General features: G+C 64.9%; 1 protein-coding gene across 2 annotated transcripts; it reads right to left on the bottom strand.

The window, feature by feature from the left end:
* Positions 1-56: 56 nt before the first annotated feature.
* Positions 57-25,333, bottom strand: NHSL3 (NHS like 3). Of its 2 annotated transcripts, none has more exons than XM_075047342.1 (7): positions 24,971-25,333; positions 6,411-6,566; positions 6,111-6,166; positions 4,817-4,934; positions 4,292-4,408; positions 1,254-4,172; positions 57-1,030 (listed from the first exon to the last, which is right to left on the bottom strand). In XM_075047342.1, exons 1-7 carry the CDS (start codon positions 25,182-25,184, stop codon positions 1,008-1,010), a joined length of 3,603 nt encoding a protein of 1,200 aa, XP_074903443.1. In that variant the 5' UTR covers positions 25,185-25,333; the 3' UTR covers positions 57-1,007. The 2 variants fall into 2 exon arrangements, with proteins under 2 accessions (XP_074903443.1, XP_074903444.1); XM_075047343.1 differs by lacking the exon at positions 24,971-25,333 and adding an exon at positions 8,078-8,208.
* Positions 25,334-27,096: the final 1,763 nt, after the last annotated feature.

Genomic DNA, 27,096 nt, shown 5'->3' with positions numbered 1-27,096 from the left:
CCAGCCCTGCTCCTGTGTTTTAGTGCTGCCCGAGCCCTCTGCCTTCCCTGTGCGGGCAGCGGTGGCGGGAGCCAGTGCTGGGGGTCAGTGCCTGCCCCAGAGCTCGACATTGCCGGGAAGGGCAGCTGCCACGTGTGGCAAGACTGTGGCCGTAAGCCAGGAAGCACAGGAGGCAGCAAGCTTCGGTCATCATTTTTACCAGCCAGGTACAGAGCTCTGAGCGGCTACTCGGCAGCAGAGGGTTGGTGGTTGCTTTTGGTTTGGTTTGGTTTGGTTTGGTTGGGTTTTTTTACAATCGAAGAAATCAAAATGTGACCCAAGTTTACAGAAACAGAAATCGAGGTTCTACCCCAGGGCCTGAAGACCAGCTTGCGGGGCAGCCGGGCTTCCCCTCCACCCTGGGGCCAGCACGGCTGCAGGCTGGCTGTGCCGGGCAGCCAGCGAGTGCCCAGAGACGGCACTGCTGCAGGCAGAGATCGGTGCTGGCCAAGAGCCCCCTCTTGCCTTTCCATCGAGGGCCAAGGCCCTGGTCCCTCCAGCCTCCGTCCTGTCCTGCTGCTCCTGCCCGCATCCCCCCAGGCACTGCCGTGGCCGAAGCCTTCCCCTTCCCTTGTCCAAAGTGCTTCGATTCCTTGTGGACCCGGCTGGCCGGGAGCAGAACGGCTCCAGCTCCAGTGTCTTCGGCCCCCGCACTCCGCTCAGCATGGCTGCTCTGCTCCGCACGCGCAAACCAAGCGGCAGCCCGGCAGGGAGGAGGTGCTGGCTCTGGGCACGGGCCTTGAGTCCAGGTAAAAAAAAAAAAAAAAAAGGCAAAATAAAGCTGTAGTACTTAGGAAAGTGAAACCAACACCATTTTTGCATAAATATCATCAAGGCCGTGGAGGCTAAGGCTGTTTGCTTCCTGTATTAAGTTAATTGCCAGTTCCACACTCGTCTGTTGACCTGCCCAGGTCCCTGAGAGATTTGGATTCCTGTCCATGGGGGCACCAGTCCTGCAGCTTCATCCTTCAGGCCGTCTCTCCCCGTCCATCTGCAAGGCAGGAGGGAAAAGCCCATCAGCCACCCAAAGTCCCAGTTTCCCATGGCCCTGCCCCAGGTCTGGCCCCATGGCCGGGCTCTCCCGACCATCCTGGTGCCACCCCAGCCCCAACATGGCCCACGTGCCGCGCTGGGAGCCTACAGCTCAGGAGCCCGAGCACCTACAGCGGCACCATCCCACGGTGGGGCTGAACCGGGCCCCCCGTCCCGTGTACCTTGTGCAGGGAGGCTCTGAGCCGGCGGCTCTGCGGCGTTCCTGTCCTCCGTCCCCGGGGCCGTCATCCCTGCCGGCTCACTCTTAGTCCTGCTCTCGTCCGCCGGCACTGCCTTGGCTTTCCCGTCCGGCACGGGGGAGCCCAGTGCCTCTGCCGCCGGTGCCTTTGGGTTCAGGGGGGAAGGAGCCGGCCCCGGGCCAAGCGAAGGCTTCTTGGCTACCGGAGGGGGGATCTTGCCAGGTTTTCGGTGGGCTTGTGCCTTGCCGGCGCCCTGCTGGGTGGCAGCCGGGGCTGCCGAGCGTTGCCCCGAGAAATTCATCAGCTCGGCCACCAAGTTCCTCTTCAGGTCAGCCTGCGCCTCGGGACACGAGGCCGTCTCGATCACCAGCTTCCTAGAACTCTTGGCGAAGATGAAGCTGGCGGTAGAGGCCGGTGACTTGTTCCTGGGGGAGAGCTGGCCATCCCCGGGGGGCCCCTCGGAGCCGGGCAGAGCCGCTCTGCTGCCCGGCGGCTTCTCCGCAGCCTCACCCGAGGACAAGGCGGCAGCCTTGAGGTGCACGGCGTGGTGGAGCTGGTTTGAAGGCACCGCGTCTTTGGCAGGAGGGGGCTGCCGTGTGGACAGGGACCGGCGGACAGGCTTCTGGGGTGCCGGCCGCTCCTCGGCACCGGTACCGGCACCGGCCCCGGCAGGCGGCTCCACGCTCACGGAGCGCAGCCGTACCATCTGCAGCAGCGAGGGCGTGACGATGGGCAGGCTGGCATCCTCCTTGGGCACGGGACCGCTCTTGCTCCGCGACACCGGCTCCTTCTTGGCGTCTGCCCGGGGGCCGTTGGCCGCCTTCTTAAGGCTGATTTGGGGCGGCAAAGCCGGAGCCGAGGGTGGGGGGAGAGGTGGCGGCGGTGGCGGGGGCACGGCGACCTCGGGAGGGGGCTCGGCGGGGGAAGGCGGCTGCGGTGCCCCAACCGGCGGGCCTTGCTGCTGGCTGCGCGAGGAGACGGCGGCCGAGAACGAAGACGACGCAGCCCCCGGGCTCGGTGCCGCTTTCTGCCCGGCCACCGGAGCCGGCGCGGCATCGGGCAGGCTGGAGAAATAGGCTTCATCCGGAGGGGGGAAGTCCGCCATGGATAGGTCGTGTTCCTCGGGAGCCGGCGGGGGTGGCGGGGGCCAGGCGGTGTCGGCGGGGGGCTCGCTGGCGGCCTGGGGGGTCGCCTCCACCTTTTTGGCCGGCGGAGGAGGCGGGTGGTAGGCAGGCGGCGGCGACGGCGGTGGAGACTTGCCGCTGGGCTTGGCCGAGGGCTCCTGGCAGGCAGTGCTGGGCACCGGTGGGTCTGGCGAGGGGACGAGGGGGCCGGCGGGGGCTGTGGGCTGCTGGGGTTTGGTGGGTGGCGGGGAGAAGGGAGCGGGCACCTTGGGGTGCGGCGGGATGATGAACCGGTCCGAGCGGCAGGGCAGCGTCTCTGGGGGGGCTGGGTCCGAGGCCGAGGAGGAGATGGAGGTGAGGGAGGAGGACACAGACAGCGCAGGCGACTGCAGGGAGCACACCCGGTCCGGCTTCTGGGGCTGAGCCCTGCCCGGGGACACAGATGGGGGTCCCAGCCCCTTGGCGGGCAGCGTGGGTGTCCCGCTCTGGCTGGAGTAGCCGCTGGACGGGGACATGGTGCGGTCAGACCCATCCGGGCAGCTCCACTTGGGCTGAGCCTGGGGCTCCCTCAGCACCACCGTCACCCCAGGGCTGCTCCGCAAGGCCTCGGGGGAGCTGGCGCCGGCCAGGCTCTCGGAGCGGAGGCTGCTGGTCTCGCTCAGCGACGACGGGGAGAAGACCTCATCCTCGGCCGTGGGGCTGAAGGGCTCGGGGCGCGGGGACCAGGGCGCGCTGCTCTCCCGCTGGGACCGCCGGTCGGGCTTGGGGGGCAGCCCCAGCACCTTGGGCTCCCCCTCGGCCTTCTGGTGCAGCGAGTAGGTCCTGCGAGGGGGAGCCGGGGGCTTCTTCATCTTCCTGAGGGAGACGCTGCGGGCGGAGGAGCGCTCGCTGGCCAGGCTGCCTGTGTCCGAGCCCTCCGCCTGGCTGCTCATGCTGTAGGCGGGGGACGCCCGGCCGCTGCTGCCCCCCACGACCAGGAGCCCGGGGGTCGTAGGTGCGGGGCCGGCGGCAGGCTTGGAGCAGGAGCTGGCAAAGCTGGCGGAGCTGTAGATGCTGACTTGGTCGGTGTCGGAGCGAGCCACAGCATCCGCCTCGCCGCACGGTCCTGCCTCGGGCTGCCGGCGGTCGGAGCCACCCTGGGAGGAGATGGTGGAGCTGTTGGAGACGATGGTCTCCGTGGACTGTGAGTGGCTCCAGTTGTCGCTGGAGGAGGAGGGCTCGCGGCTGCGGGTGCTGCACTCCGAGAAGCGGGCAAGGGAGCGCACCGAGGCCGGGCTGGACGACACCAGGCTGCAGCGGCTCAGCGTCCGCACGCTGCTCCGCGTCAGGGCCACCACGTCCACCATGGGCGGCAGGATGGCGTTGGGAATGATCTTGGACATGTAGGTGCCCTGGGGCGAGATGGACATGACGGGGCTCAGCAGCTCCGGGGGGGTGGCGTTGGTGGTCATGCCCGGCACGGCCAGTGACTTTGGCCTCACCATGGGCGACAGCTTGGCCGCCGTCTTCCTCCCCAGCAACGTGTCGTCGTAGTAAACCCGGTCGATGTGCTTCTGCAGGGCCGTGTCTGCCTCCTCCAAGGCTCCCAGGCGAACACGGGCACCCCCGGAGACAGCCAGCGGCTGCAGCTTCCCATCGATGGTGGGGATGCGGATGGCGTCGCCGGAGACCTGCCCGCCGTTCAGCAAGGGCTGTGGCACCTGGCTGCCCCCGTGCCTTGCCTGCCCTCGCCCATCAGCCTCGGGGTGTCCCTTGGCTTCCCGGCTGTTCCTGAGACCTGGGAGCAGGGAGAGACGAGCCCGGTGTGATGCCAAGGTAGACGCACCGAGCCAAGGCAAACAGAGCCCGGCCAATGAGATCAGACCCTAAAAATCCCCCCTTGCCCCCGATGCTTACCCAGCTCCTTCTGGACATGCTGGGGGATGCCCAGCACTGTCGTCCTCCTTTCTTTCCTCTTCTTCCCAGCCCTCTCTGAGGATTTGGGAAAGGAGTCATGCGGTCGGAAGGTGGAACCTGCGAGAGGCATGAGTGGGTCCAGTTGGCACGAGGGGGATCCTGGCCAGGGTGTCCCCGGCATCCCCATCACCCCCCCACCGCCGGAGATGCTCCAGGACAAGCCGGAGCAGGCTGAGCTGAGGGTTCAGGCTTTCAGCACAGCCTGGAGAGGTATTACCAGCTGCCAAACAGCCGCGCAGTCTGAGCAGGGAGGAGACAGTGTCTGTCTGTCCGTCTGTCCCCCTCGCCCAGCCCCAATGCTCTGACTCAGCCAGAGTTCCTCTCTTCTCTCTAAGGGCCCCCAAATCCCTGGACTGGCTCATGGCCACGCCAACGCAGAGCCCAGCTTTCCTGCCATGCGCCCCGGCCCCCCCTCGCACCCCTTCGGCTTGCGTCCCCCGGCCCCGCAGCCCCCCAGCTGGATACCTTTCCGCTGGATCATCTCGGAGCGGATGGAGAGGGCGTCCTCAGAGGTGCTGTCAGTGGCACAGGAGGCCGTCCGGCTCCGCAAGGACACGCTGTCATCCTCCGAGGATGCGCAGGACTGTACGGGCAGAGAGTGGGCTCAGGTGGACCCCGGGCTGGGGGGACGGAGCTGCCCCGGCCCCCGCCAGGCCCCTTCTCCGCCGCAAACTGACTCCTCAGCCCAGCGCTGCCGAGACAAAAGCTTCTCCGAGGGCCAAAGGCTGAGTCAGCCACGCCGGCATCCAGAGTCCTCCCACCAGGAGCGGGGCCGAGAGCAGCCCCAGGGACCCCGCGTGGCTTCGCAGCCCCCCAGAGAGCAAGCGAGCCGGGGTGCAGCCTACCCAGAGGGGCACCCGATGGAACCGCCGGCCTCGCCGCCGTGCCAAGCTGAAAATGGCCCCACGGCTGCGTCCAGCCCCGCTGTGCCCCAGAACCCGGGGCTGGAGGGCTGCCACGGCTGGGAGAGGGGCGTGGGGCTGAGGGATGGGGGGGGACGGGGACAGGCAGGCAGCGACGTGGCCGTGCCGGGGACCCGCAGCACACGCAGGGACAGCCCTGTGACGGGTACAGCTTTCAGTGCCCCCTTCATCCCTCCAAAGCATCTCTTGGCACAGACGGAGGTCGGGATGAGACACATCAGCGTGAACCAACACCCGACCGCTCTCGCTTGCTCAGGGGCTCCCGGCCCCCCGCTTCCAAGGGGTTAAGGGGGCCAAGAGCCAGCGGCTTGAGCAAACACGGGCGGGTGAGGCACTGGCAGCGGGGTCAGAGCCCTGGGAAGCGGCGAAGCCTAGCTCGGCCAAGAGAGTGGGAGTTTCTCCTCGTCAGCAGCCAGGGAGGGGCCCGGCCACGGGGCTGGATACGGCCAACGGTCCCCGTCATGCCGCCCCGTCGTCCCACCTCACTCGGGGCTGCCAGGGGACACCAGTGAGGTGGGGTGGGGGGGACGGAGGGACGCAGGCACGGTGGGGGTCCCCGGGCAGAGCCCCACAAGGCAGGGCAGGACGTGCTGAGGCTGAGGACGGGGATGGGGACAGCAGCTCGTCATGGGGCAAAGGGGATAACGCTGAGGGACGCACAACTCCTTCCCACAACCCCCCCGGCCACGGTCCTGCAGCCTCGGCTGGTTTCCCATCTGCTTCCAGCCCCCAAACACCACCTGGGGAGGGGGAAAGAGGGGCCAACCTGTGTCCCCTCACCCCCAGGGCACCCCGAGAGCGCTGCGGGGCAGAGCCAGCTCCTCGGCAGGGCTCACCTGGAGGCTGCTGGTGTCCCCGTGGTCCCAGGCACTTTTGGTCTGCTTCTGCTTCTCTGCGGAGGGAAAGCAGGGGGTAAATCCCTCCAGGGGAGCCGGGGGAGCCGCCAGCCAGCCAAACGGCCGCTGAATCCGGCAATGCTGCCCGCACACCCCAGCCACCACCACCAGTCCCGGGGCACTGGACTCCGGTCAGCCCCATCGCGCCGCCCACGTAGCCCGGCCAGCCAGGAGCTGGGGCCGGCCGGCTGCACCCTCCGCCACGTCCCCGGGGCCACCCCGAGTCCTGGGGACACCTACCCTGGTGCTGCAGGGACTTCAGTCCCTGCTGAGCCTGGTTGTGCAGCTCCTCCAGGTGCGGGGGCCGCGTGGTGGGGAAGAAGACGTTGTCGGGGCATTCCTCGCCCGGCGTATACTGCACGCTCAGCCGCTTCTCAGCCTCGCCCTTGGTAGCGCCTGTGGAGATAGAGGGGTCAGCTTGGCTGGGGGGGACACAGCCGCGTTCCCACCGACGCACCCCCACCCGTAGGACGTGGCTGCAGCGAGCTGGGAGAAGCGCCGAGCAATGACAGCCGGCCCGGGATGACGTTATCCCGCTCATCTCCAAACCGGGCACTGGAAATGCCGTGCGAGAAATCATCTCCCACGGCTCTGCCCGGCCGGTCGATATACTGGAGTCAGGCTGTCTCCAGCGTGAAGCTGCAGGGTTTTCTCCCCACCGGCCGGAGCAGAGCTGGGGCACAGCACCCCCCTCCTCCCCAGCACCTTCGTTAGGAGCAAACGGGGCAGCAAGTTGCGCGGGGCTGTGGGCAGCTGAGCAGAGAAGGGGCGGCATGGGGAGGGTTAAACGAGGATAGAAAGTCGATGACTTTCCCTTTGTAGGGTTGCATCATCCCCAGGCCTTGCAAAGCACCCCAAGAGCAGGGACTCACCCTGTGCCCAGGCAGGCTGGGAACTGCACTGACGAGGGAAACTGAGGCACAGCCTGCTGCAGAAACCCCGGAGGACCCGAATCCCCCCTCTGAGCCCCCCACACGCTGGAGACCCTATCTGCCATGCCAGGGCCGGCACAGCCCCCTCCCTGCAAACCATCGCCAGCACCCTGGGGTGCCGACAACTGGCTCCGGGCTTTTGCTGGGTCCTGCACCTGGCATCGCCCAGCCAGGGCACCGCAGCACAGCGGGCACAGCCCTGCCCGCTCCTGCCTGCACGCCGCTGCCTGCTGCGAAGCCTCAAACTCTTCCTGCCCGGAAAAAAAAACAATTTCAGGCTAAGGAAGGGAAGGGCGAGCAAAGGAAACCGGCAGGGCTGGCGGCAGCACCCTGGGGACACGGGCACCTGCTGCTCAGCATCGCCGGCACCGCGTACCCATCCCCTGTCCCTCGTGTCCCCCGTGTCCCCCGTGTCCTCCCAGCCAGCCTGGCCAGGCAGCGAGGCGGCCGCGCTCCACCGCACAAAGGAGCAGGCCCTGAACAATGGAGCCGGCCCGCCCTGCCGCGCCATGCCGCCTCGCCGGCCTTTGCCTCCGCCGGCATCCGCCGCACGGCGAGCGGGCACCGGGGGGTACGGCCAGACCGGGAGAGCGGGTGGCGGCACAGGGGACCCCTGTGCCGGTGCGGGGTCCCTGCAAGGGGACACAAGACACCCACAGCCCCCCCCAACCATCATGTTCCCCTTTTCCTAAGCCCTTTCGTCCCCCCAATTTTGGCAGCCCCTCACCTGACACCCCCCGCCCCGGCACACTCAGAGCCGCCTTCCGGCGAGAGGAGCGCAGTGATTTATTCCGTTAACTTCCCAGCGGACGAGGCCAGGGTCGGGGTCACCTTCCCTGCTCTCCCCCTGGGACGGCAGCCCCCCACCCCTACCCACTGCGGGTGGGCAAGCACCCGGTGCCGGGCAGGCGGGGGTCCTGGCGGACAGGGGTTGTGTAAGGACAAGGCGCTGCTCCCTCCCTCCCGCTCACTCACCCTTCTTCTTGAAGAAAGCCAGAAGCGAGGAAAGGTTCCTGCCCATGAAAACCACCATGGTGGCCAGGGAGAGGGTCTGGTCCCCGCAGGGGCAGGGGCTCCGCTGCCCCCCACGGAGGCTCTGCCTATTGTGCCGGGGCAGCTCTTGCCCAGCCGTGTGCCGGCAAGACGGATGCCGGCAGCCCCCAGCTCCCTCTCTCCGTCCTCATCCGCGCGGCGGGAGGATGCTCGGCTGGGCAAAGAGGCTCCAGTGCAGCTGCCTGCGCGCTGGGACAATCCTGACCCCGGGGACGGCTTCACGGCGGCAGGAGGGAACAGCCCCAGCTGCACCCACCGTGCTCCTCGGTCACGGGAGAAGGAGAGCGGGGGCCCCTCCTCTGGCCTCCCCGCTCGCCCCCGGCCCTCCCGCCTCCTCCCACGCACGGCATGGCCGGCAGGGATCCATTCTGCCAGGCTCAGGGCCAGGATTTCTCCAACTCCCCCTTGTTGCACCCCTGCGAGCCCCCCAGGACCCTCCGCTGGGCTCAGCATCCCTGCAAACCAGTTGCTCGCTTCCACAACCGTGCAGCCAACTGGGAGGAGCTGGGAGGCTTTTCCTCTGGCGAGCACCAGCCCTTGGGATACGGCACAGCACAGCCAACGGTGCCGGCATTCCCCCTCCTTGTCTGTCCCCAGTGCCCCCTGGGACCCAGCACCCACCGCAGCCCCCCCAGGGAGAACCCCGCTCCCAGCACGGCTCATCCCGTAGCGGGGGGACACGAGCCATCATGGGGCAAAGAGCGCTTGTCCTTAGGGACGGGGCGTCCAGCACAGCTACGTCACGGTCACGAGAGCCGGCGGCGCTGGGGGAAAACAAGGTCTCGGACCAGTCTAACCAGTAGCTCCAGCTGCTGGCACGGGGGCATGTGAAGGCAGGGGCAGAAAAGCCGGGCAGTCACGCACTGGCACAGACCGTGGCGCTGACAGCCGCCCGTCCCCACCGCACAAGGTGCTGCGTGCTCCCAGGGCGGTGGGTGCCGGGGAGCCCCGCGCTGTCTGGCAGGCAGCAGGCAGGCTGCCTGCAGCAGCGGTGCCCTGTGCAGAAAGGGAATTTGCCCTGTCCATCAGCCCTGAGTGCCCAACACCTCAGGGAGCTCCATCCCTCCCATGTCCAGGTGTTTTGCCCCAAAAGGTGAAGAGCTTCCAATATTTACCCAGCCGGCCAGGCTGTCCTCATGCCACCCGGGAGCTGAAATGTCAAACCCTCCTTCCCCTGCCCTGCCAGCTCCCCACGGGCTGCACCCAGGGTTTATTGCACCCAGACAGAGGTTGGGCTGCAGACGGAGCAGCAGAGAGCAAGGGTCCCACCGGATCCCAGGCATGGAACATGCAGCCCAAGGGACAGTTTGACCTTGCAACGGGTACCTCTGCATCTCCGGCCAGGCAGCTCCGAGCTTAGCGAGAGTTTCTTCCCCTGCACCTCCTATGTGCCCACAACAGCAAATACAAGCGGCACCCTGCAGCCCCTGCTGTGCATAACCCAGCACCCTGCTTCCAGCACGGGCAGGATCGGCCCCGCTGCCCACGCGCTCACCCAGAAGGTGCCGGCGGCTGCAGGCAGACGCTCCCCAGCTCTTTTCACAGCACAAGTGGAAAAAGGACATAATTAAAGGGCTGAGGATGCACAAAGCGGGCAGCCACGTGCTGCGCTGAACGCTGTCCTCTCCTCTCCGGGCAGCCTGTCACGAGCCCCAGCGAGGGCCACGGCCGACGGCGGGCAAACTCAGCTGAGAGTGACGCTGCTCCCAGCTCTGCAGGGAAGGGTCTGGCCCTCCAGGATGGCACGTCCAGCTCTGCCCATATGGATGGGGCTGAACCTGGGACCCCCCCCCTGCATGGCACCAGGAGCTCTGGGAGCCCCTGTGGGTAAAGAGGGACAGTTCCCCCTCTGCTGCTGGTCCAGGGCCGAGGCACGGCTGAGCTTCAGCCCCGTGGGTCTGCTGATGGCAGCACACTGGAAGATGCTGCCTCGGGGCTGTAAGGACGTTCCCAGGTGCCGGCAGAGAGCCTGTCCCTGCTCCTCCTCCCTGTGCATGGCCCATCACCCACAAGGACCCAAAGAGCCTCGAGAGCATCCCTTGCTGACGGAGACATGCGTCCCTCTCCTGAGTGCGACACCTCTGCGGCTTGGGGCAGGAGGAGCTCAGCATCCCTGGCTGCAATCACCCAAAGGATAATCCGGGCAGGGCGCCGCGGCCACCACCCAGCCGGGGCAGGAGCGCTGCTTGGCCATGGAAGAGCCTCGTGCCAAGGGCTGATGCTGGGAAGCATGGCAACGCGTGAAGAGCAGCCTCTGCTTCTCCTCCCACTCCTTGCAACCTTCGCTACCGCGTCCTCCTCGCCCGGACAGCCTCACCCCGGCTCTGTCAATACATGGCGTAACCTGCTGCAAAGGGGACAGGAAAAGCGGGGGAAGCCAGGAGGGAGAGAGTCCTGATCCTGCGGCAGAGCCTTCAGATCTTGGTGGGCTGAGGAAGCCGCCGCAGCTGCAGCCAGTGCCGGTAGCAACACGCCCGGTCAGAGCTGGCGTCCCGTCCCTCGCGCATTCCTTGCGACGTGCCCTGGATCGCCCCGTCCCCTCCAGGCTCAGTGGTGCTGATCTGACACACGTGCCTTGTCCGCACGTGGCAGCGGGATCCTCCCGGAGAAGGAGCCGGAGGCTTCTCAGGGCCAGGCACTCTCTCAAGGATGGTCTCCCTGAACCAGAGCTGCTATCTGCCACTACCAGGATGATCCAGAGGGAGCAAAGCATCCCTGCAGCAAGGCAAAATGATAGGAAGGGGCGGGGAAGCCCAGGCACCCTGCCTTCAGCTCTGCCTGCTCCATGCTATGGTGGCAGAGAGGGGCTGGAGGGCACCGGGGTGGGCATGGGAAGGGCTGGACAAGTGAGAGACTAGAGCTGAGACCCCAAAGGAACACGGCCAGGGCCGTGCAACTGGATCAGCGATGCTGCAAGTGGGATACGGTGCCAGCCCAGCTCCCTCCCGGAGCTGGCTTAGCCATGATGCTGCTCTTCACTCAGGGAGAGCCGGAGGAGAAAACCCTGGCTCCTGTCCCCCCTCCTCGCCAGGCCTGTGCCTCCTGCAAGCAGCAGGTTTGGCCAGACTCAGCTGCAAACATCCTTCTCTGCCTGCACGGCACTGCCTCGACTTGCCTTCTCCCTGCACGGCGGCGGGTCCTGCGGCAGGAGGCAGGGAACAGGCAGCGCAGCTCCCTGCCCGCCCCTTCCACCACCACTGACTCACCGGAGAAAAATGGGGATGAGGGGGGAGCTGGCAGGCAGGCGAGAAGGGGCTGCAAGGTCCCCAGGGGAGGAAGGGGAGGAGAACCTGCCTCTGTGTGTGTGTCCTGCTCGGTGGGATGGAGACCTTGCCTCCCTTCTGGCAGCCAGTGCGGTGCAGAGAGCGGCCAGAGAGAGCGAGAAGACTCCCAGCCCCATGGGGTCGATGCTCTCCCACCACTTTGGGGCTCCTTCCCACCACGCTGTTCCCAGGCATTGGCCAGCACCATCCAGGCATGCACCCAGGCTTGGGGACCGCTCTGCTCCCCGTGCTGGAGAGGGGCAAAGCGGCAGTTGCCTGCAGATGCCATAAGGATGGATAACACCAATGGGGTGCACCATGAACCTCAGCCCCAAAAGTGCCATGGAGCAGTCAGCACGTGGACCCTGCCACGGCCGTGAGAGCCCCCGGGTTCTGCTCCAGCATCCAGCCCCTTTGCTCCAGCATCCAGCCCCTCTGCTCCCTCCGAATCGGCCTCTCCCCTTGCAGCACAGCCAGCCAGTTCCCCAGCCGGTGGGACGGTGCAGGCAGCCCTGCCGGCATCTCCCTTTTGGGAGCGATGATGCCTTTTTACGAGCCTGAGCGTGTCCATCTTTCCCCTGGGCCCATCACCTCCGTTCGGGCAGCTCCGTGGCCCCGGGTGGGACCTGGCACCCGCCTGTGCCACCCTGCCCTGCCTCTGCACCCCAACCTTCGGCTGGCGAGCAAGGCTGAGGGCCACAGCCCCACTGAAGGCAACCAGCCCGGCCACCCTCGCTCCCCAAACCCTTGTTGTCTCTGCACCGGATCCGTGCCCTGGGACACGCTGCAGGACTGTGCTCTCTCCAGGCAGGATAAGAGCACAATAATATTTACCGTGGCTCTGCCCACGCAGCCCCCCACTGCCAGCCCAGGGGCTACAGCCTGCCCTTGGCTTCACTCGGGGGCTGCTGCTTCAGCCAGGAAAACATCTCCGCAAAGCAAATAAACACGACCCGATCTGCGCTGCTGGCTTGACTCTCAAACACGATCCCACGCAGAGGGAGAAATAAAATTAATCTCAAATGGGAAAACAAACTTGGATCGTTTTTCTTCCTCTAAATCACAGTGCAGAAAACTGCCCTGCATCCCCCCCCGCCAGCCAACGGGCCGCAAAGCAAAGGAGTCAGCGCAGGGTGAAAACCCACTCGGAGGAGAGCCATTGCCCGGCCACTTGCCTCCAGCCACGGCTGCTGTCATGGCAGGAGCACGCCTGGTTGTGTGACAGGGCTGCACCGCAGCCCTGACCTCGCCGCTGCCCCGCACGTGCCCCACAGGCAGCCCCTGCGGTGACACGCAACGTCTCCTGTTCCGTGCGTTATCACGGACTCCACGGCGAGGGTCCGGCAGCAGCAGCCCACGGCGGGGACCCCAGCACCGCGGAGGGAGGCAGGACCACCCCGATGCCCGATTGCGCCTCACTCCCATCCCCAGCCCCTGTTCCAGCCCAGCGAGCCTCCGTCCCACCACATCCCCACCCTGCGCTCGTCCCCTCCCCGGAGAAGCCACCAAACAGGTTTGAAGGTAAATAACAGCCTTTCCCCGGCCAGGAGCCGGATCCGGGTGGGAACGGCCCAGATGGGGAGCGTGGGGCGGGAGAGGGCGGCGGGTAGAGCCTCGAAAACGACGAAGGGCCACGGAGGCAATGCCGGCGGCACGCACGGTCGGAGACGGGCCACCGGCACCTCCTCCCTGCCCGGAGCTATGCCAAAGTCCACAGCTTTATTACAGCCCTGCTTCACCTTCCCTCAGTGTCCTCTCCTCCGCTTCCCACGCAACGCCGCCACGGCGCCTGTGCGGTTCTCCGCCGCGGTGCTCGGAGCTGGCTGCGTCCCCACGGCGCGTGCCGTCATGCCCGGCGTGTTTGCAGGGTACCGAGGGTGCTCGGTAAATGGCAGGCGTGCCTGTCACAGCAGGTACTTGGCTCCACGCAGAAGCAAATCCAGGAGACGGATTAGGGACAAGACCTTGCAGGTTCTTCCGTGCACGGATCTACCGTCCTGCAAACAGCACCCAACCCTGCTCCCGCCCGCAGGTCTCTGGCTCGGCAGCGCTGGCAGGAGACGGCGAGGAAACGCCGAGGAGATCCTCCAGCGAGGACCGAGACGGGCACGGCGATGCCGGGATCAGCGGAGGAGACGGGAGAGGAGCTGTCGGATGGGGCTGGGGCTGCCACCAAAATGGGGTTCGGGATGGGGGGATAACCAGCAGCAGAACGGCAGGTCCCATCCCTGCCTCTTGGTGACGGGGTGCCTGCCAAGTGGGCACGGCCCGGCATGTCGGAGCCGAGCGCCGGAGGCAGCTGCCTGCCCGGGACACCCGCAGATCACCTCCTCCCCTGCTCCAGGAGCAGGAGAGGGCACCGGGAAGGGCTCAGCCCTCCCAGCCAGCAGCTGGATACCGGCAGGCGAGTCCGGTAGGCCGGCGTGCCGGGCCGGCGGTGCCTGGAGAAAGCGCCTGTGTAAATCTCGGTACGTCCCCCACCGGGGCGGGTTCCTGCCCTTATCTTCTCCCCCGGCTGTTTGCAGAGCCGGCCCAGCGTGGGTCTGGCACGAAGAACTGCTGCGAAGGAAAAAGACGTCCAGAGCTGCTCAGCCCACCCCGGAGCTGCCGAGGGGCTCCACCGCCAGCCCCCTGGCTAGGGCAGGCACTGTTGCCCGCTACCGGGGAACCTCACAGCCACGGGTCGCCCCTCATCCCAAACTTGCCTCCCTCCAGGGCGTTTGCCCCTGTAACCTGCCCCAAAGCCCACCGACGGGGACGCGGGTGTCGGGGGACCCAGGGAGCCCCGCGCCGGCTTACGGCCGCATCCCCGCTGACTCGGTGGGGCGCAGCTTGGCCGGCCGCCACGTTCTTCCACCCTGACTCAGCAGGGCCCGGCGGGGAGGTCCTGATAAGGAGTTGATAAGCAACTTCGGTCTCCCTGGTGCTCAAGGACCTTCCCCAGCAGCTCCCGCCACAGACTGGGAGGAGAGGCAGGGGATGCCCCCCAAGAGCAAGCCGGGCCCTGCGCCCGGCACAGGAATGGGGACGCGCAGGTTTGGCGCTGGTGAAGCAGAGCGGGGAGGCCCAGGCAGAGAGCAAGGTGGCAGGGAAAAGGTTGCAGGCAGCTGCCTGCAGCAGGCAGAGCGATCCCGGCAGCCATGCTCCCGAGGCTCCCGCCCGGCCAACCCCTGTCCCCGGGGACCGCCGCTGTGGCCCTTCAGGATCAAAAGGCGGTGGGTGCCCACGCCGCCCCGCGCATGGCAGAAGCTCGAAGGGAACTGCCGATGCCTGCCCGGGCTTGACCTGCCGGCGGTGGGCACGGCGGGGCCAAACCGGTGCTCACAAGTAGCTGGGGATGGAGAGATGAGAACTGGGGGATACCGGTCCCGTTGCCGGCAATATGTCATTAGCCTCTTGACCCAAAATTCCAGATGCACCCAGGGTCTCGCTGAGGGGTAAGGGGGAGACGACAGCAACCGTGGGGGCCCGTCCGGCGGGTGCCGGCGCACCCTGCCCCCAGCCGGTGATCCCGGCTGCGCCCTCCGAAATGCTGAAGCGACACAATGCAAATTCTTTCGCTTTGTGGCCGCCGCACCGTTGCCATGGAGCCACCGCAGAGAACAAACACAACTCGCCCCATGTTTTCTCAGCACCTTCCACCCCACGGCCTTCAGCCCCAGCACCGGCCCTCGCCTCGCAGGATCTGCCCGGGCTGTATTGCACCGTCCCACGTTGCACCCATTTCAGGGCATCCGAAATGGAGCAGGGCTTCTCCCGGCCAGCCCTGGGGAAGGGCAGCAGCGGTGGCACGCATCCCCCAGCAGCCCCACAGTCCTGGTTCAGGGACTGGCAAGGGGCACCCAAGCCTGGCAGGGGGATGGAGAGGAGACGGGTGTCTGGACAAGGACGGCATAAGGAAAGGGCGAGGGCTGCAGCGGGGGTGCTCACACAAGCCCCCAAACCACCTCTCCCAGGGAGGCGGTTCACCCCATCACCTGCACTGCTGCAGTTCAGGGCAGAGGCAAAGGGACAATGTCCGGCAGAGCCAGAGAAGAGCCGGAGCCCGGCTACGACACAGCCTGGTCGGTGGCACCAAGCCCTTCCCGCGTGGAGACCACGAGAGGATGACTTCGGCGGAGAGGAGGCCGCAGCTAGCCGGCAAGGAGAGGTGGACGGCGGAGAACCTGCTGCAAAGGAGATGCCACCCCTGCACAGCCACGGGCGACTGGTGTAACCACTCCTGCCTCAGTTTCCCCAGGTGCCATGCGGATGCGGGTGGCCGGAATATTTCGGCACCCTCTCCCCATCTGCCTGAGGGGTCTCCCCATCCCGGCCCCTGCCTCTCCGGGACAGTTTTGCTTGGCGTAGTCTCTCCCCAAGCCTGCGAGGGGTTGACTCCAGACCCTGTTTACGCTGCGGACAGCTCGGCTCACCGCACCTGGGCGGCTGCTGACTGTAAAGACTGAGGGAAACAGGGAAGCCAAGGGCAGGAGGGAGAGCAGGGCCAGGGATCCCACAGGGCTGCCAGGAGAAAACCACCTGGTTACCACCCCCCCAGACCCACTAACCCCGCTCCTACCAACCCTGGACCCCTGCCTACGTGCCCGTCAAGTCCCCTCCCCGACTCTGGCTGGGCTGGGGACATGGGGACGGTTTAATGACATCAACAGGGAAATCGGCAACCCCGGGATGGGGACGACATTACTGCGAGAGACCTTCCCTGCTTGCATCGCCCCGCTCTGACGGAGGAACCGCGGAGGGAGCTCGCCGGGACCGGGCACCCCATGGGGCTGATGGTTCAATATGTGGGTCCAGGCTGGCACGGGACTCCTTTCCCTGCTCCTCTTCCCCAGAGAAAAGAGCCCTCCCTGCCCCATGCCTCCTCCTGGGCTTTTCAGCTGTATCCGTGGAGCCGGAGCGTAAAGAAGCGGAGCAATGGGTGCGCGGACGGACAGACAGACAGGCGCAGAGCGAGGTGGGCAAGCTGCGCAGGACGGATGCAGGGGGGAGCAGCCCGGTGCTCTCTGCAAACGCTCCCAGATCCGCCGCTCCCCGGGGCACAGCGAGGGAAACCGAGGCAGAGGACGGGAGCGGAGGCCGGGGAGGAAGGCGACGCCGGCAGCCCCGGGTCCCTGCTCTAACCGCTGGGACGCCGCTTAGAAAAACAAGTTGGTAACTAATTCAGCGGACGATCTCCGTCCTGATAGCGCAGGCAAGCCGACGGCTGGTCCCCGGCATGTCGGCGCAGCCCCAGCCTGCAGCTGGAGGTTCCTCCCCAGCACCGGCACCCGGGGTCAGAGGGGCCTGATCCTGCCCCCCCCTCCACCCCCAGCACGGGGGAAGAACAGGGGGAAGCGAAGCCTCCAGCCACAGTGCCTCAAGTCCTGCCCAGCCCCACGCCAAAGGCAGCCAACTTTCCCACCCCCCAAAAAGGCACCGAGCCGGGACCCCCGGCCCCTCCCCAGGCAGCCCCATCTCTCCTACCTGCCCCCGGTTTCCCGGCACGGCCGAAGGGCCAGGAGGAGCCAGCCTTGACGCCCGCCGGGCTCCTCTTGCGGTGCACGTTGCCCATGAGGCCGCTCTCGCCCTCCACCACAACCGGGTGGAGGAGGCCGGGACGCTACATGGCGGAGCCGAACGGGCTCCGGCGTGGCCCGGGCGGCCGTGGGAGACGACGGCTCTCAGCCGCCGGCTCCCATCCCTCCGGCTCCGGCAGAGCTCAGCTCTCGCAGGCGGCTGTGCCGGAGCCAATGGTACAGGCAGAGAGGAGGGGCCTGCCGGAATCGTCCGTTGGATCCCACGGCACCCTCCCAGCTCCATCCCTCCGGCGGGGACGCGTGGGTGCCACGGCCAGGCTCAGCGGGCAAAGGGAGACCCCCGGTTCCCAAACGTCCCCGAAAGATCGGGACAGCCGAGCGCAGCGCTCGCCTCTGACCCCGCTCCCGCCTCCCCTGGAGTTTGCCACGCTCCGCCGAGCCGCCACCATTTCTGCCTGCCCCTGACCCAGCACGGCTCCGACAACCGAGGCTACGACCCCCCCAGGGTCTTGGGGGTCCCAGCCCCGTGGGGACACCCCAGCCGAGCCCGGCACCACCGGCCAAGGCTACAACAGGACTTCCAAGGTCGGAGCACAGCGCCCGAGGACGCGGGCTGGGTCCAGCTGTTGCCCAACCTCAGGGCGAGCACCCACATGCCCGTGGGTGGATGTTTAACCCCCTGCCACCCTCTCTACGGTCACTCCCGTGTCTGGGGCAAGTCACAGCCAGGCGAGCCACGGGGACATATGGATTCACGTCGGTTCATGCCACCGGCACCTCTTTCCCATGCCCTCCTCGGGTGCACCCCGGCTTCTCCCCGCTCCAGACCCTGCTCCAGCTGCATGGGGTTTCGCCCACGCTGTACGGACAAGCCCTGCCGCTGCCCGTTCTGAAACACGTACGCCAGCCTGCCTGCTCCGAAGCCCAGCTTTCCCTCCTGATTTTTAATTAGAAAATTAAATGCTGCGAGGGCAGGAAGGGGTCAGCCGGCCAGGCAGTGGGCAATTCCTGCTGGCAATGTTTATGTTCCTTAGGTGATTCATCAAAGGCTGGAATAAATAGGAAGGAGGACTTTGTGGGAAAGGCACAAGACTGGGGAGGTGATGTAAAAAAAAAAAAAAAAATCAGCCAGCAGCTTTGTCCTGACCTCCCAAGGTGATTGGCAATAAATACATCTTTGGACTTCAGTCTCCTTCTCCACAATGGAAATATCGATGGTTCAGTTTCTCACCGGCTTGGTTTGCAGCCGAAAAGGCATACTCAGCAGGGCAGAGACTGTCTTGTGCCACGGACTATGCCTGGCATCAGGGCACCTGTACCAGCATCCCTGTGTGTCTGCTGCCCCATCTGCTGTGGGAGCTGTTAAGGAAATGGGGGATCCAGTGGGGAAACTATTCCCTGTTTCCCATCACCAGCTGTACCCAGGCACAACCTTTCTGTCTTGGGGCCGCTGGGATTAAACAAGGTTGTGGTCACAAGTGCAATAGATCGGAGGTCTCTGCCCAGTGACTGGAGGAGATGATTTTTCCCCCGGGCTGCAGGAGTTGGGTCGGCCGGGGGCATCTCCATCCCAGGACAGGGCTTCCTCCCACTGCCCAGCACCTCCCAGGCCTCCCTGGGATGTATATCCCCTCGCAGCCGCTCCAAAACGAGGTGCATGGACCCCCCCGTACCCCTCAGTCCCCCTCCCAGGGACACAGGGGGCTCCTCCGCAGCCACACAGAACAGCTTTCCCAGTGAAGCACTTTTATATCTCTCCCTGCAAGAAAAGGAGAGGCTGGAGCCTGCAACGCTGCCCTAGAAACGGCAAGACACTTCCCCCTCCTCTCCTAAAACAGATGCCCTCCGTGCCAGCACCTGCCTAGCGAACGCAGCCACCGCCGGCACCGAAGCTTCACCGCCCCCAGCCGCAGCAAGCCACAGCCTCGGAGGTGCCGAGGGGGCTTCGAGAGACAGCCGAGCCCCAAGAAACCCAGCAAAGCCCACGTGTGCCATAAATATCAAGGGGCTAATGGGGTAACTCACAGCCACGTGGCAACCCAGCTCCGGCTCCTCCTGGATCCCGCGTTCGCAGTCCTTGCCGTAGCTGGGGGGCTGAGAGCAGCGCGGGGAGTTCCAGCATCCCCGCAGACCCCACTTCAACCCGCACCGCTGCCCCATCGCTGCCTGGGGGCACAAACCCCTCTGAAACCCACGGACAGGCTGCGCCGCCAGCCGGCTGCTCTCGTCCTTCATCCCAGACGTGGGTTTAAATTGCTGCACCCAGAAATCTGCTTGGGAAGCGCGGCAGAGGAGGGGAAGCATTTGCAGCTTCCCTGGCATGCCATTCCCAGCCCAGCAGGCACGCTACGAAACCCAGTTGTGGAGCAGCCAGCGAGAATGGGGAACTGGGGCCAGAGATGCTGACTTCAGTACTCTCCAGCCCCGAAACCCCTGGTTTTATTCATTGAGAGGACTCTGATAAAAGCAAGGAGCTAGGAGGCAGGGGGAAGCTGCTCATGAGATACAGATCTTGTCATCACAGCGTGACTGCTTCAAGCACATCTGATCGTCCCAAAGTCACGCGCTCCCTCGGTCAGACAGGCCAGCCCAAGCACGGGGTGGCGGGGACCTCTCTGCGCTGGCACGGGGGAAGGATTCGTCCCTCCTGGTGTTTTATCCGTCCCTCCTGATGTTTTCTAAACCCGATCCCGTTGCTGAGCAAACACGGACCAGAGGCCGAGCTGCCTGAATGAGAAAGGAATTCAGCCCTTGTTCCCTTCACGGGGAAGTAAAGCTCAGCGAGGCAAAGGTAACACAAAAACCCACTTGAGATCCCCAATCATTAACAGAAATACATAACCAGGAGGGTTTCAAATGATTTCCTGCTCAAGCTGGAGTCCAGGCCGGCTCTGCCGATGACAGCTCCAGCTCCAGCCCGCAGAGGCACAGGGAACTCAGCTCCCTGCTCTGGGTAAGGTATTTTTTTAATCCATGCACGGCAGGAGCCACAGGGACCAGCCCAGGGCTCCAGCTCCTGCTTGGCAGGGAAATGGTTTTTCGCTTCATCGCTGCCCAGCTCTTCACCTTCCAACGGCTTATGTTCCCATCGCTGCTGGAGTCAAAGTCAATGATGATATTGTCTTATGAAATAAGACCTCCCTTCTAAAGAGAAATATGACTCCGGTGAAATAGTTTTATCGGATCTTATGGAACGTTATTCGCAGGAGTAATTCTTCCAGTTGTCTCCAGGTGGAATAGCTGTGGTTGCAGACACACCTCTCTTTGTTCGCAGAGCCGCTCACCGTTGCCAGTTCAGGCCAGCCAGGGGATTCCTGCTGCTCACATTTTCTGAAGTGTCACTCTTTGCCTTTTGCAGATTAACAAGTTCATTCCCACACACGCACGGGAACAATCCCGGGGAGCGGGAGGTGCGGGGGCAGCAGTGCCTACACCTCTCCTCCCTCCTTTGAGTTGAGGAGCTCAGGACTAAAACACAAAGCCTGTGTTTACACAAAACCACGTGCCACACGGCAGCAGAGGACGGAGGAAATCAAGTGTCCGGGGAGATTTCACATCTCGGTTATTATCCGAGCCACACACAGGAACAACCCAGCTCCAAATTGCCTCAAGGATTCACGTGCACCTCCGCCACCCCGCAGCGTCGAGCCCGATGCCGCCGGCACGGTGCCCACCGCAGCCCAGCCCCTGCCGCTCGCTGCTCACCGCGCTGCTGCCGGCTCACCACGCACACAGCGAAACCACCCCGCAGGCTTTTCAACAAGCACTTGCTGATGTTACAAAGCAGCTGTGTGCATTGAAGGCTTTATTTTTAACATCACAGCCTCCCCCTCCCCAGTCAGGAAATCTGTTGCTGCCGGACTAAAGTGGCATCAAAAAGGAAAAAAAAAAAAAACCAACTAATTTAATATTTCTGGAACATCAATTCCTTTACTTCATCAGGGAATTAAGAAGAATATTGCGAAACCTGGATAAAGCTGTAGCCAAAAACTGGACTAAAACCACTCGCAGGCAGCAGTACTCCACCGCCGCGCGCTCGGCGAGCCCGAGGAGCGGGAGCAGGCTCGCTGCTGCCGTGCCACTGAGGGTTAACAGGCTGCTTTCATCCGGGGGGCTGCAGGCAGCGCTCACAGAGGAGAAGGAAAAGCTTTCAGCTTTCTTGCTCCCGGCTTCCACCAGGAAAAAGCAGCCACAGGCAGCAAACCAGAGCTGGCCGAGCACCCCAATTCCTTGCTCCGTATTAGACCCTCGGTACAGCCCAGCCGCTCTCCCAGCCTCAGTTCCCATCTCAGGTGTTAATCACTCCTCTGCCTCCAAAGGTTATTGTGGAAATAAACAGTTTGTTAGGAATCGAGGTGCGCAGATACCACAGGGATGAGGCCACGGAGGTGCTCAGAGCAGTCAGGCTGTGTACAGGTAAAACAGCCTGGGGCTGGCAGCACCCTGGCAGCTGCTGCATATCCTGGGATGCTGCATACCCTGGGATGTGGCGTTACAGCTCGCAGCAGGAACTAACTTGTGGCAAAGAGTTGCACTAGTATAAAAAGGGGACACTGCAGTCAGCGGGGCCCGTTCACCCAAACAGGGCAGAGCGTCCAGTCGGGAAATGGGAGAGGACTCGGCTTCCAGCTGGGATGGAGCCATCCCCCCACTCAGCATAAAGCCGCTGGTGTTCCCACCCGGAGAGGTGGCCTGAAACTCGCCCATGAGCAGGATTACTGCGTCTTTCCTCTACACAGCTCAGCTGTTTGAGCAGCCAGAGATGGGATCTCTGATTAGACGGACCCACGGGTTTGATCCAAAGTGGAAATGCTTTCATCCTCCTGCTCCCATGATTTCAGTGCTGAGCAATTCCGACCTCACCGACACCCAGGTCGTGAACGGGCAGATGCCCAGGCTGAGGAACTAGTCCTGACCCGCGTCTCTCCAGGGATGGCTTCCCTCCCTCCCTCGCCCCCGCGCCATCCCAAGACCCTGCACGGCCCATCCCCACTCCCCCACAGCCGGGATGCACCGGGGATGATCGGATGTGCCCTGTCCCCCCTCCATGACCAAAGCCAACTGCGGGAACGGCAGGGTGATGGGGAGCTGCCGGCTCACGGTCCTGATCCAGACCACCCCCCAGCACCGCGCAGACACAGGGAGAAAGCCGAAGGCACCCAGAGCCTACAAGGACCCACTGAAGCTCTCCCCTCTCCCCCTCCCACAGCTCCCAGCTGATGTTTGGAAAAATTCCCAGCTGGGGCAGGGCCTGGCCGGCTCCTGCTGCACGAGGGCTCGTGGTGTTGGCAGCGAGGCCGATGCAGCCTCTGGGCAGGTCAGAGCCGCGAGCGGCGGCGGCCGATGCCGGCGGCTCCAGCACGCAGTTCTGCAGCCGCAGCCGCCCACGGAAAGCAGGCGGCACTCGGCGCTGCCAGAGCCAACGCTCCTTCCATTTCCACAGCTCAGCCCAAACTGCCGCTCGAGGCAACCTGACCCTCGTCATACAGGGAAGCGTTATCCCCCATCTCGTGGGGAAGGACGCTGGTAACCCTGGCGTGTGCCGGCAGTGTCCTGAGGATGCTCGTGGCTGCAGCCGGGCCGGAGGTGGTTAAGCAGGGTGGGGCTCCCGGCACGCTCCGCACGCTGGAAGCGAGCGGGGAGGGTGATTCAATCATGCACGCAAGCTGCAACCATCGCACATCCGCACTGCTTCCCCACTGCACGCCACCGAGCAAGCGGCGACGCGGTGGAACGCGGCACCTCCCGGCCCCCACGCGCGCCAAACGGGATGCCGTGAGCTACCGGCACAACCGAAAGCACAGCCCAGAAGGGAAAAGGTCCTGCAGCCTCGGGGCTGGCTGTGGCACCGCACAGCCCCTCCATCACCAGCATGGACCGCGGGCAGGCGGGCACTCGGGGCAGCTCTCCCGGACACAGGGATATCTAATGGAACGGCGTGGTGGCAGCGCGGTGACGGAGCCCCGGCTGACACGAGTGGCAGGCTGCTTTGGCAGGGCATGCTTGCGAGGGATGGTGCGGCAAGCGGGCTGGAGGTCCCCAAACTGTGACCCTGACGGGCAGTGACTTCGCATTTTGAGGATTAGCTGGTGAACGTTACAACTTTAGGGGAAGGAAAAAAAAAAAAAAAAAAAGAAAAGGGCTGGCAGAGCTGCTGGGGGCGTTTCTGCACTGCAAAGAGGAACATCACATGCTCCGGCACATCTCATTTTTTCTGCTCAGGTTTCAGCGTTGGGCCGTGGCAGCGGTGTCCACGCACGGCAGGCCGGGAGGGAGGCACCGGCAGCATCCGATGGACCAGCTAAGCAGAGAGCTCAGCCTCTTCCCAAGCCCCTTTTTGCCTTTCTACGGCCGCTCCTCTCCTATCACAGATCTCCCTGTGCTTCTCCAAGCAGTAAACGTGCCTGCATGCAGTCCTGGATGCCTGGAAATTCACTCCCTGGGGCAAATGGAGGAAACAAGTCCCAGGCGACGGCATCCTGCTGCATTTGGGTGCCGCAGAAGCGGCCTTTCCCTTGGCAAAAGCGTGGTGACGTCCTCGCCGGAGGTGCCCTGCAGGAGGGCACTGGCATGACGCAGACGGTGTCCCTGCTAGCACGGGGTGGGAGAGGCTGAGCACTTCTCTGCTGCGCGGGGCGATACCTCCAGAGACTGCTGCCTCGCCGGGACACCTACTACTTCAAAATAAGCGTGCCAAGGAGATGAGCATGACCAGGCACGCCACCACCCATCACTCTGCTGAAGGTACCAGCCCACGGGAGGCCAGGCGGAGCCCACGGGTCCCCATAATACAGCTCCAGGGCAGCAAAGAGAGGGCACCCACAGCACCTTCTGCTTGCAGGATTGTCCCGGTCAAGGTGGCAAGGACGTGGCTGGGCTACGGAGGCAGCACCCCGCAAACCGGCCGGGGCGAGGGCCATATCTAGGACAGGAAGGGCCACACCTGGAGCACGCAAACACCCTGCCCAGGAGGAGGAGGAGGAGGAGAAGGCGGCGGCAGCGGCTGGCGGTCCTCCAGGTTTCCCTCAGCCCCAGTGACCTTCTGACTCAGCGGAGAGAGAACCTACCCAGTGAACCGGCACCAGCCCTCGGGGCAGGGGCGAGATTGCGCCAGGGACTGCCGGATCCGGCCTGCTGCCGCGGCCGCAGCGGCCGCCGTGGCCAGTGCAGCCCCCACGGCCACCACCACCGCGGCCACCACCACCTTCACCCCCCTTCAGCCACTTCTGCTGCCACCATGGCCAGCGCCTCCACCCCTCCTGGCCACCACCACGGCCAGCACCTCCGCCCCTCCTTGGCCACCACCGTGACCCCGCCTTGGCCACCTCCACAGCCACCACCTCGCCTCCTTTTTGGCCACCACCGTGACCCCTCCTTGGCCACCTTCACAGCCACCACCTTGCCTCCTTTTTGGCCACCACCATGACCCCTCCTTGGCCACCTCCATGGCTACCACCTCGACTCCTTTTCAGCCACCACCGTGACCCCTCCTTGGCCACCTCCACGGCCACCACCTCCACCCCTCACCAGCCACCACCAAGACCCCTCTTTAGCCACCTCCACGACCACCACTCCAACTCCTCCTTGGCCACCACCAAGACCCCTCTTCAGCCACCTCCACAGCCACCACCCCAATCCTCCTTGGCTTCCACGGTGACCCCTCCTCGCCCACCTCCACGGCCACCACCTTTAGCTCTCCTTAGCCACCTTCACAGCCACCACTCCGACTCCTTGGCCACCACCAAGACCCCTCTTTAGCCACCTCCACGGCCACCACCCCAATCCTCCTTGGCTTCCACGGTGACCCCTCCTCGCCCACCCCCACGGCCACCACCTTTAGCTCTCCTTAGCCACCTCCACGACCACCACTCCCACTCCTCCTTGCCCGCCGCCGTGACCCCTCCTCTGCCACCCCCCCGAGCCCTCCGCAGCCACCCCCCCGACCCCTCCTCACCCACCTCCTCGCCCCCCACCTCGCCCCCTCCTTCCCCCCCTCCACCACCACCCCCCCCCCCGTCCCCTCGCCCCCTCACCTCGTCCCTCCGCCCCGGCCGAGGGGCTGCCGCTCTTCCGCCGCCGCCGCCGGCCGCGGAGCCAGCTCAGGGCCCGGCGCAACGAGCCCGCTCGGGCCTTTTTCCTCCGGGAAGGGGGAGCGGCGACCGCCGCCGAACCGGAGCCACCGCCACCGCCGCCGTTCCTCTCCGGTTCCCTCTCGCCGCCCACCGCAGGTGCAGCCCCGGCGGACATGGCCGCGGGGCCGGGCAGCGTCCCGCACCGCCCCGCACCCTCGGTAACCTCTGCCCATAGGACCGGGCCCGCCCGGTTTTTTAGCCACCTAAAGCCCCGGCTCCGGCCCCGGGGCTCCCGCCGAACGCCCGGAGCCGACGGAAAGTTTCTGCGGGGCGGGGCCGGGCGGCGGGGGAGGCTCCGCCCGCACCGGCCCCCGCCTTCCCCCCCCCCCGGGGCACCGGGGCCACCTGCGGGCGGGTGGGGGTCCGACCCTCCCGTGGATGGCACCGGGGGGGGGGTCCGGAGCAAAGGCGAGTCGTCCCCCCCCGGAGCTGCTGGGGGTCTCCGAGCTGTGTGTGTCCCCCCCCCCGGTGGCTCCCGGTTTTTGTCCGGGGGGTGCGGGGCCAGCTGGGGGCTGCTGTGGTCCCTTGGGACCCTCCATCTCTTCCCCCCCTCCATCTCCATCCCGTTCCCGTGGTGCTGAGCATCAGCGGGAGCGAACCGGAGCACAACAGGCTGTGCGGGAGCGGGGTAAGGAATTACAGCACCGTCATCCCCCGGAGCGGTGTCCCGAGGGTCCCCAGGGGTGGCTGTCCCTGTCCCCAGGACAGCAGCCGGGGTCGGTGGCCGTGTCCTGTCCTTGCCCTCTCCCCGCAATCACCACCGGTTCCTCACCTGACAGGCCCGAGGGTGACGCTTGCCATGTCACCGCCGATGGCAGCGTCCCGGGGGGGGACACAGTGCTCCCAAACAGCGACCGACCTGGGTGTACCTGAGGCCACCGACACGCTCCCGTGAAACGCCCTGTGCCACGCTGCTTCTTGTTGCTAATAATAAATCAGCTCCTGAAAATGAAATGACACGGGGATGGGGATGGGGATGGGGGGGGGTCAGCCGCTTGACGTGGCCCTACCAGCCTCTGCCTGCAGCCAAGAGCGCGCCTGGGAGCTTGCCCGGGAATGGCAGCGGCTCTCATAAAAGGTTTCATTGCTTGCTACAAGCCTACGTTGCTCAGGAGCATGACCACGCGGATCCGGCTGCGAGGGGACAACAGGATGCACAAGAGCCTGGGCCGGAGCGGCGACACATCCCAGCGGCGAGCGGGTCGGTGGCAGGATAGATGGCAAAGCCAGGGGCATGAGCCCGGTAAGAAAACAGGTGGTTTCTGCCACATTTCCACGCTCTCGGCTCAGTCGAGTTTGGGTCCCTGTGCGGATGAGTTTCTTGATGTGAAAAGCTGCAGCGTTGCATTTAAGCCGCATCCTTCCCGGAGGCTCGCAAGTGCCTGGCTGCGTGCCCGGAAGAGTTTGCCAACTGCTGGAAATGACTAGAAGAATTTATAAAACAAGAAGACTGTCCTTTCTGTGGGCTTCCCGGCATGTTCCCAGCTCCTGTGGGATTTGGGGGCCGGCACTGCATGTCTTGTGGGCTGTGCAAATCTGAGCATCCTGCTGCTCTTCAGTGGTACCAGTGACCAGGGACGGGGACGTGACGCTGAATCCTGGGTGATGCCTGCAGAAGGGCTGGGGCTCGCTGTGCTTTTGTGTCTCTGCCTCTCATTCCCCCCCCTTTACCCCCCTGAACCCAGACTCGAGACCTAAATGAGCTCTGCAACCACTGGGGAGCGATTTTTTGGCACCCCCTTGCCCCTCCATGGTCCTGGGGGAACGGCTCCTTCCCAGGGTGAGGGCTGAGCACGCCGCTGCCCTCCGAGGCTTTGGTGACCCACGTCGAGGTGAACTGCGCTGGGGAAAAGCTAATCCCCAATTAGGGTGTTTGTGTTACTTTCCGCCGCCGGCTCTAACTTCCGAGTCATTAGCCTCCAAAAACAGATCCTGGTTTTCACATCTTGCCCCTCCTCGGATGGAAGCGGAACCAGTTTGAGAAATATATTTGCACACAGTTATGGAGCATTGTCCAAATAATCACA

This window comes from Buteo buteo, chromosome 16, assembly GCF_964188355.1.
Source record: "Buteo buteo chromosome 16, bButBut1.hap1.1, whole genome shotgun sequence".
Taxonomy (NCBI): Eukaryota; Metazoa; Chordata; class Aves; order Accipitriformes; family Accipitridae; genus Buteo; species Buteo buteo.
The sequence above is the reverse complement of the archived record's forward strand: the minus strand, read 5'-3'. Positions and strand labels throughout refer to the sequence as shown.

Excerpts from the sequence above, each read along its gene's own strand:
- NHSL3 (XM_075047342.1), bottom strand. The coding sequence starts at position 25,184 with ATGTCCGCCGGGGCTGCACCTGCGGTGGGCGGCGAGAGGGAACCGGAG. Across the intron at positions 4,173-4,291 it reads GCATGTCCAGAAGGAGCTGG|GTCTCAGGAACAGCCGGGAA; the intron begins GTAAGCATCGGG and ends CCCTGCTCCCAG. Across the intron at positions 1,031-1,253 it reads TCAGAGCCTCCCTGCACAAG|ATGGACGGGGAGAGACGGCC; the intron begins GTACACGGGACG and ends CCTGCCTTGCAG.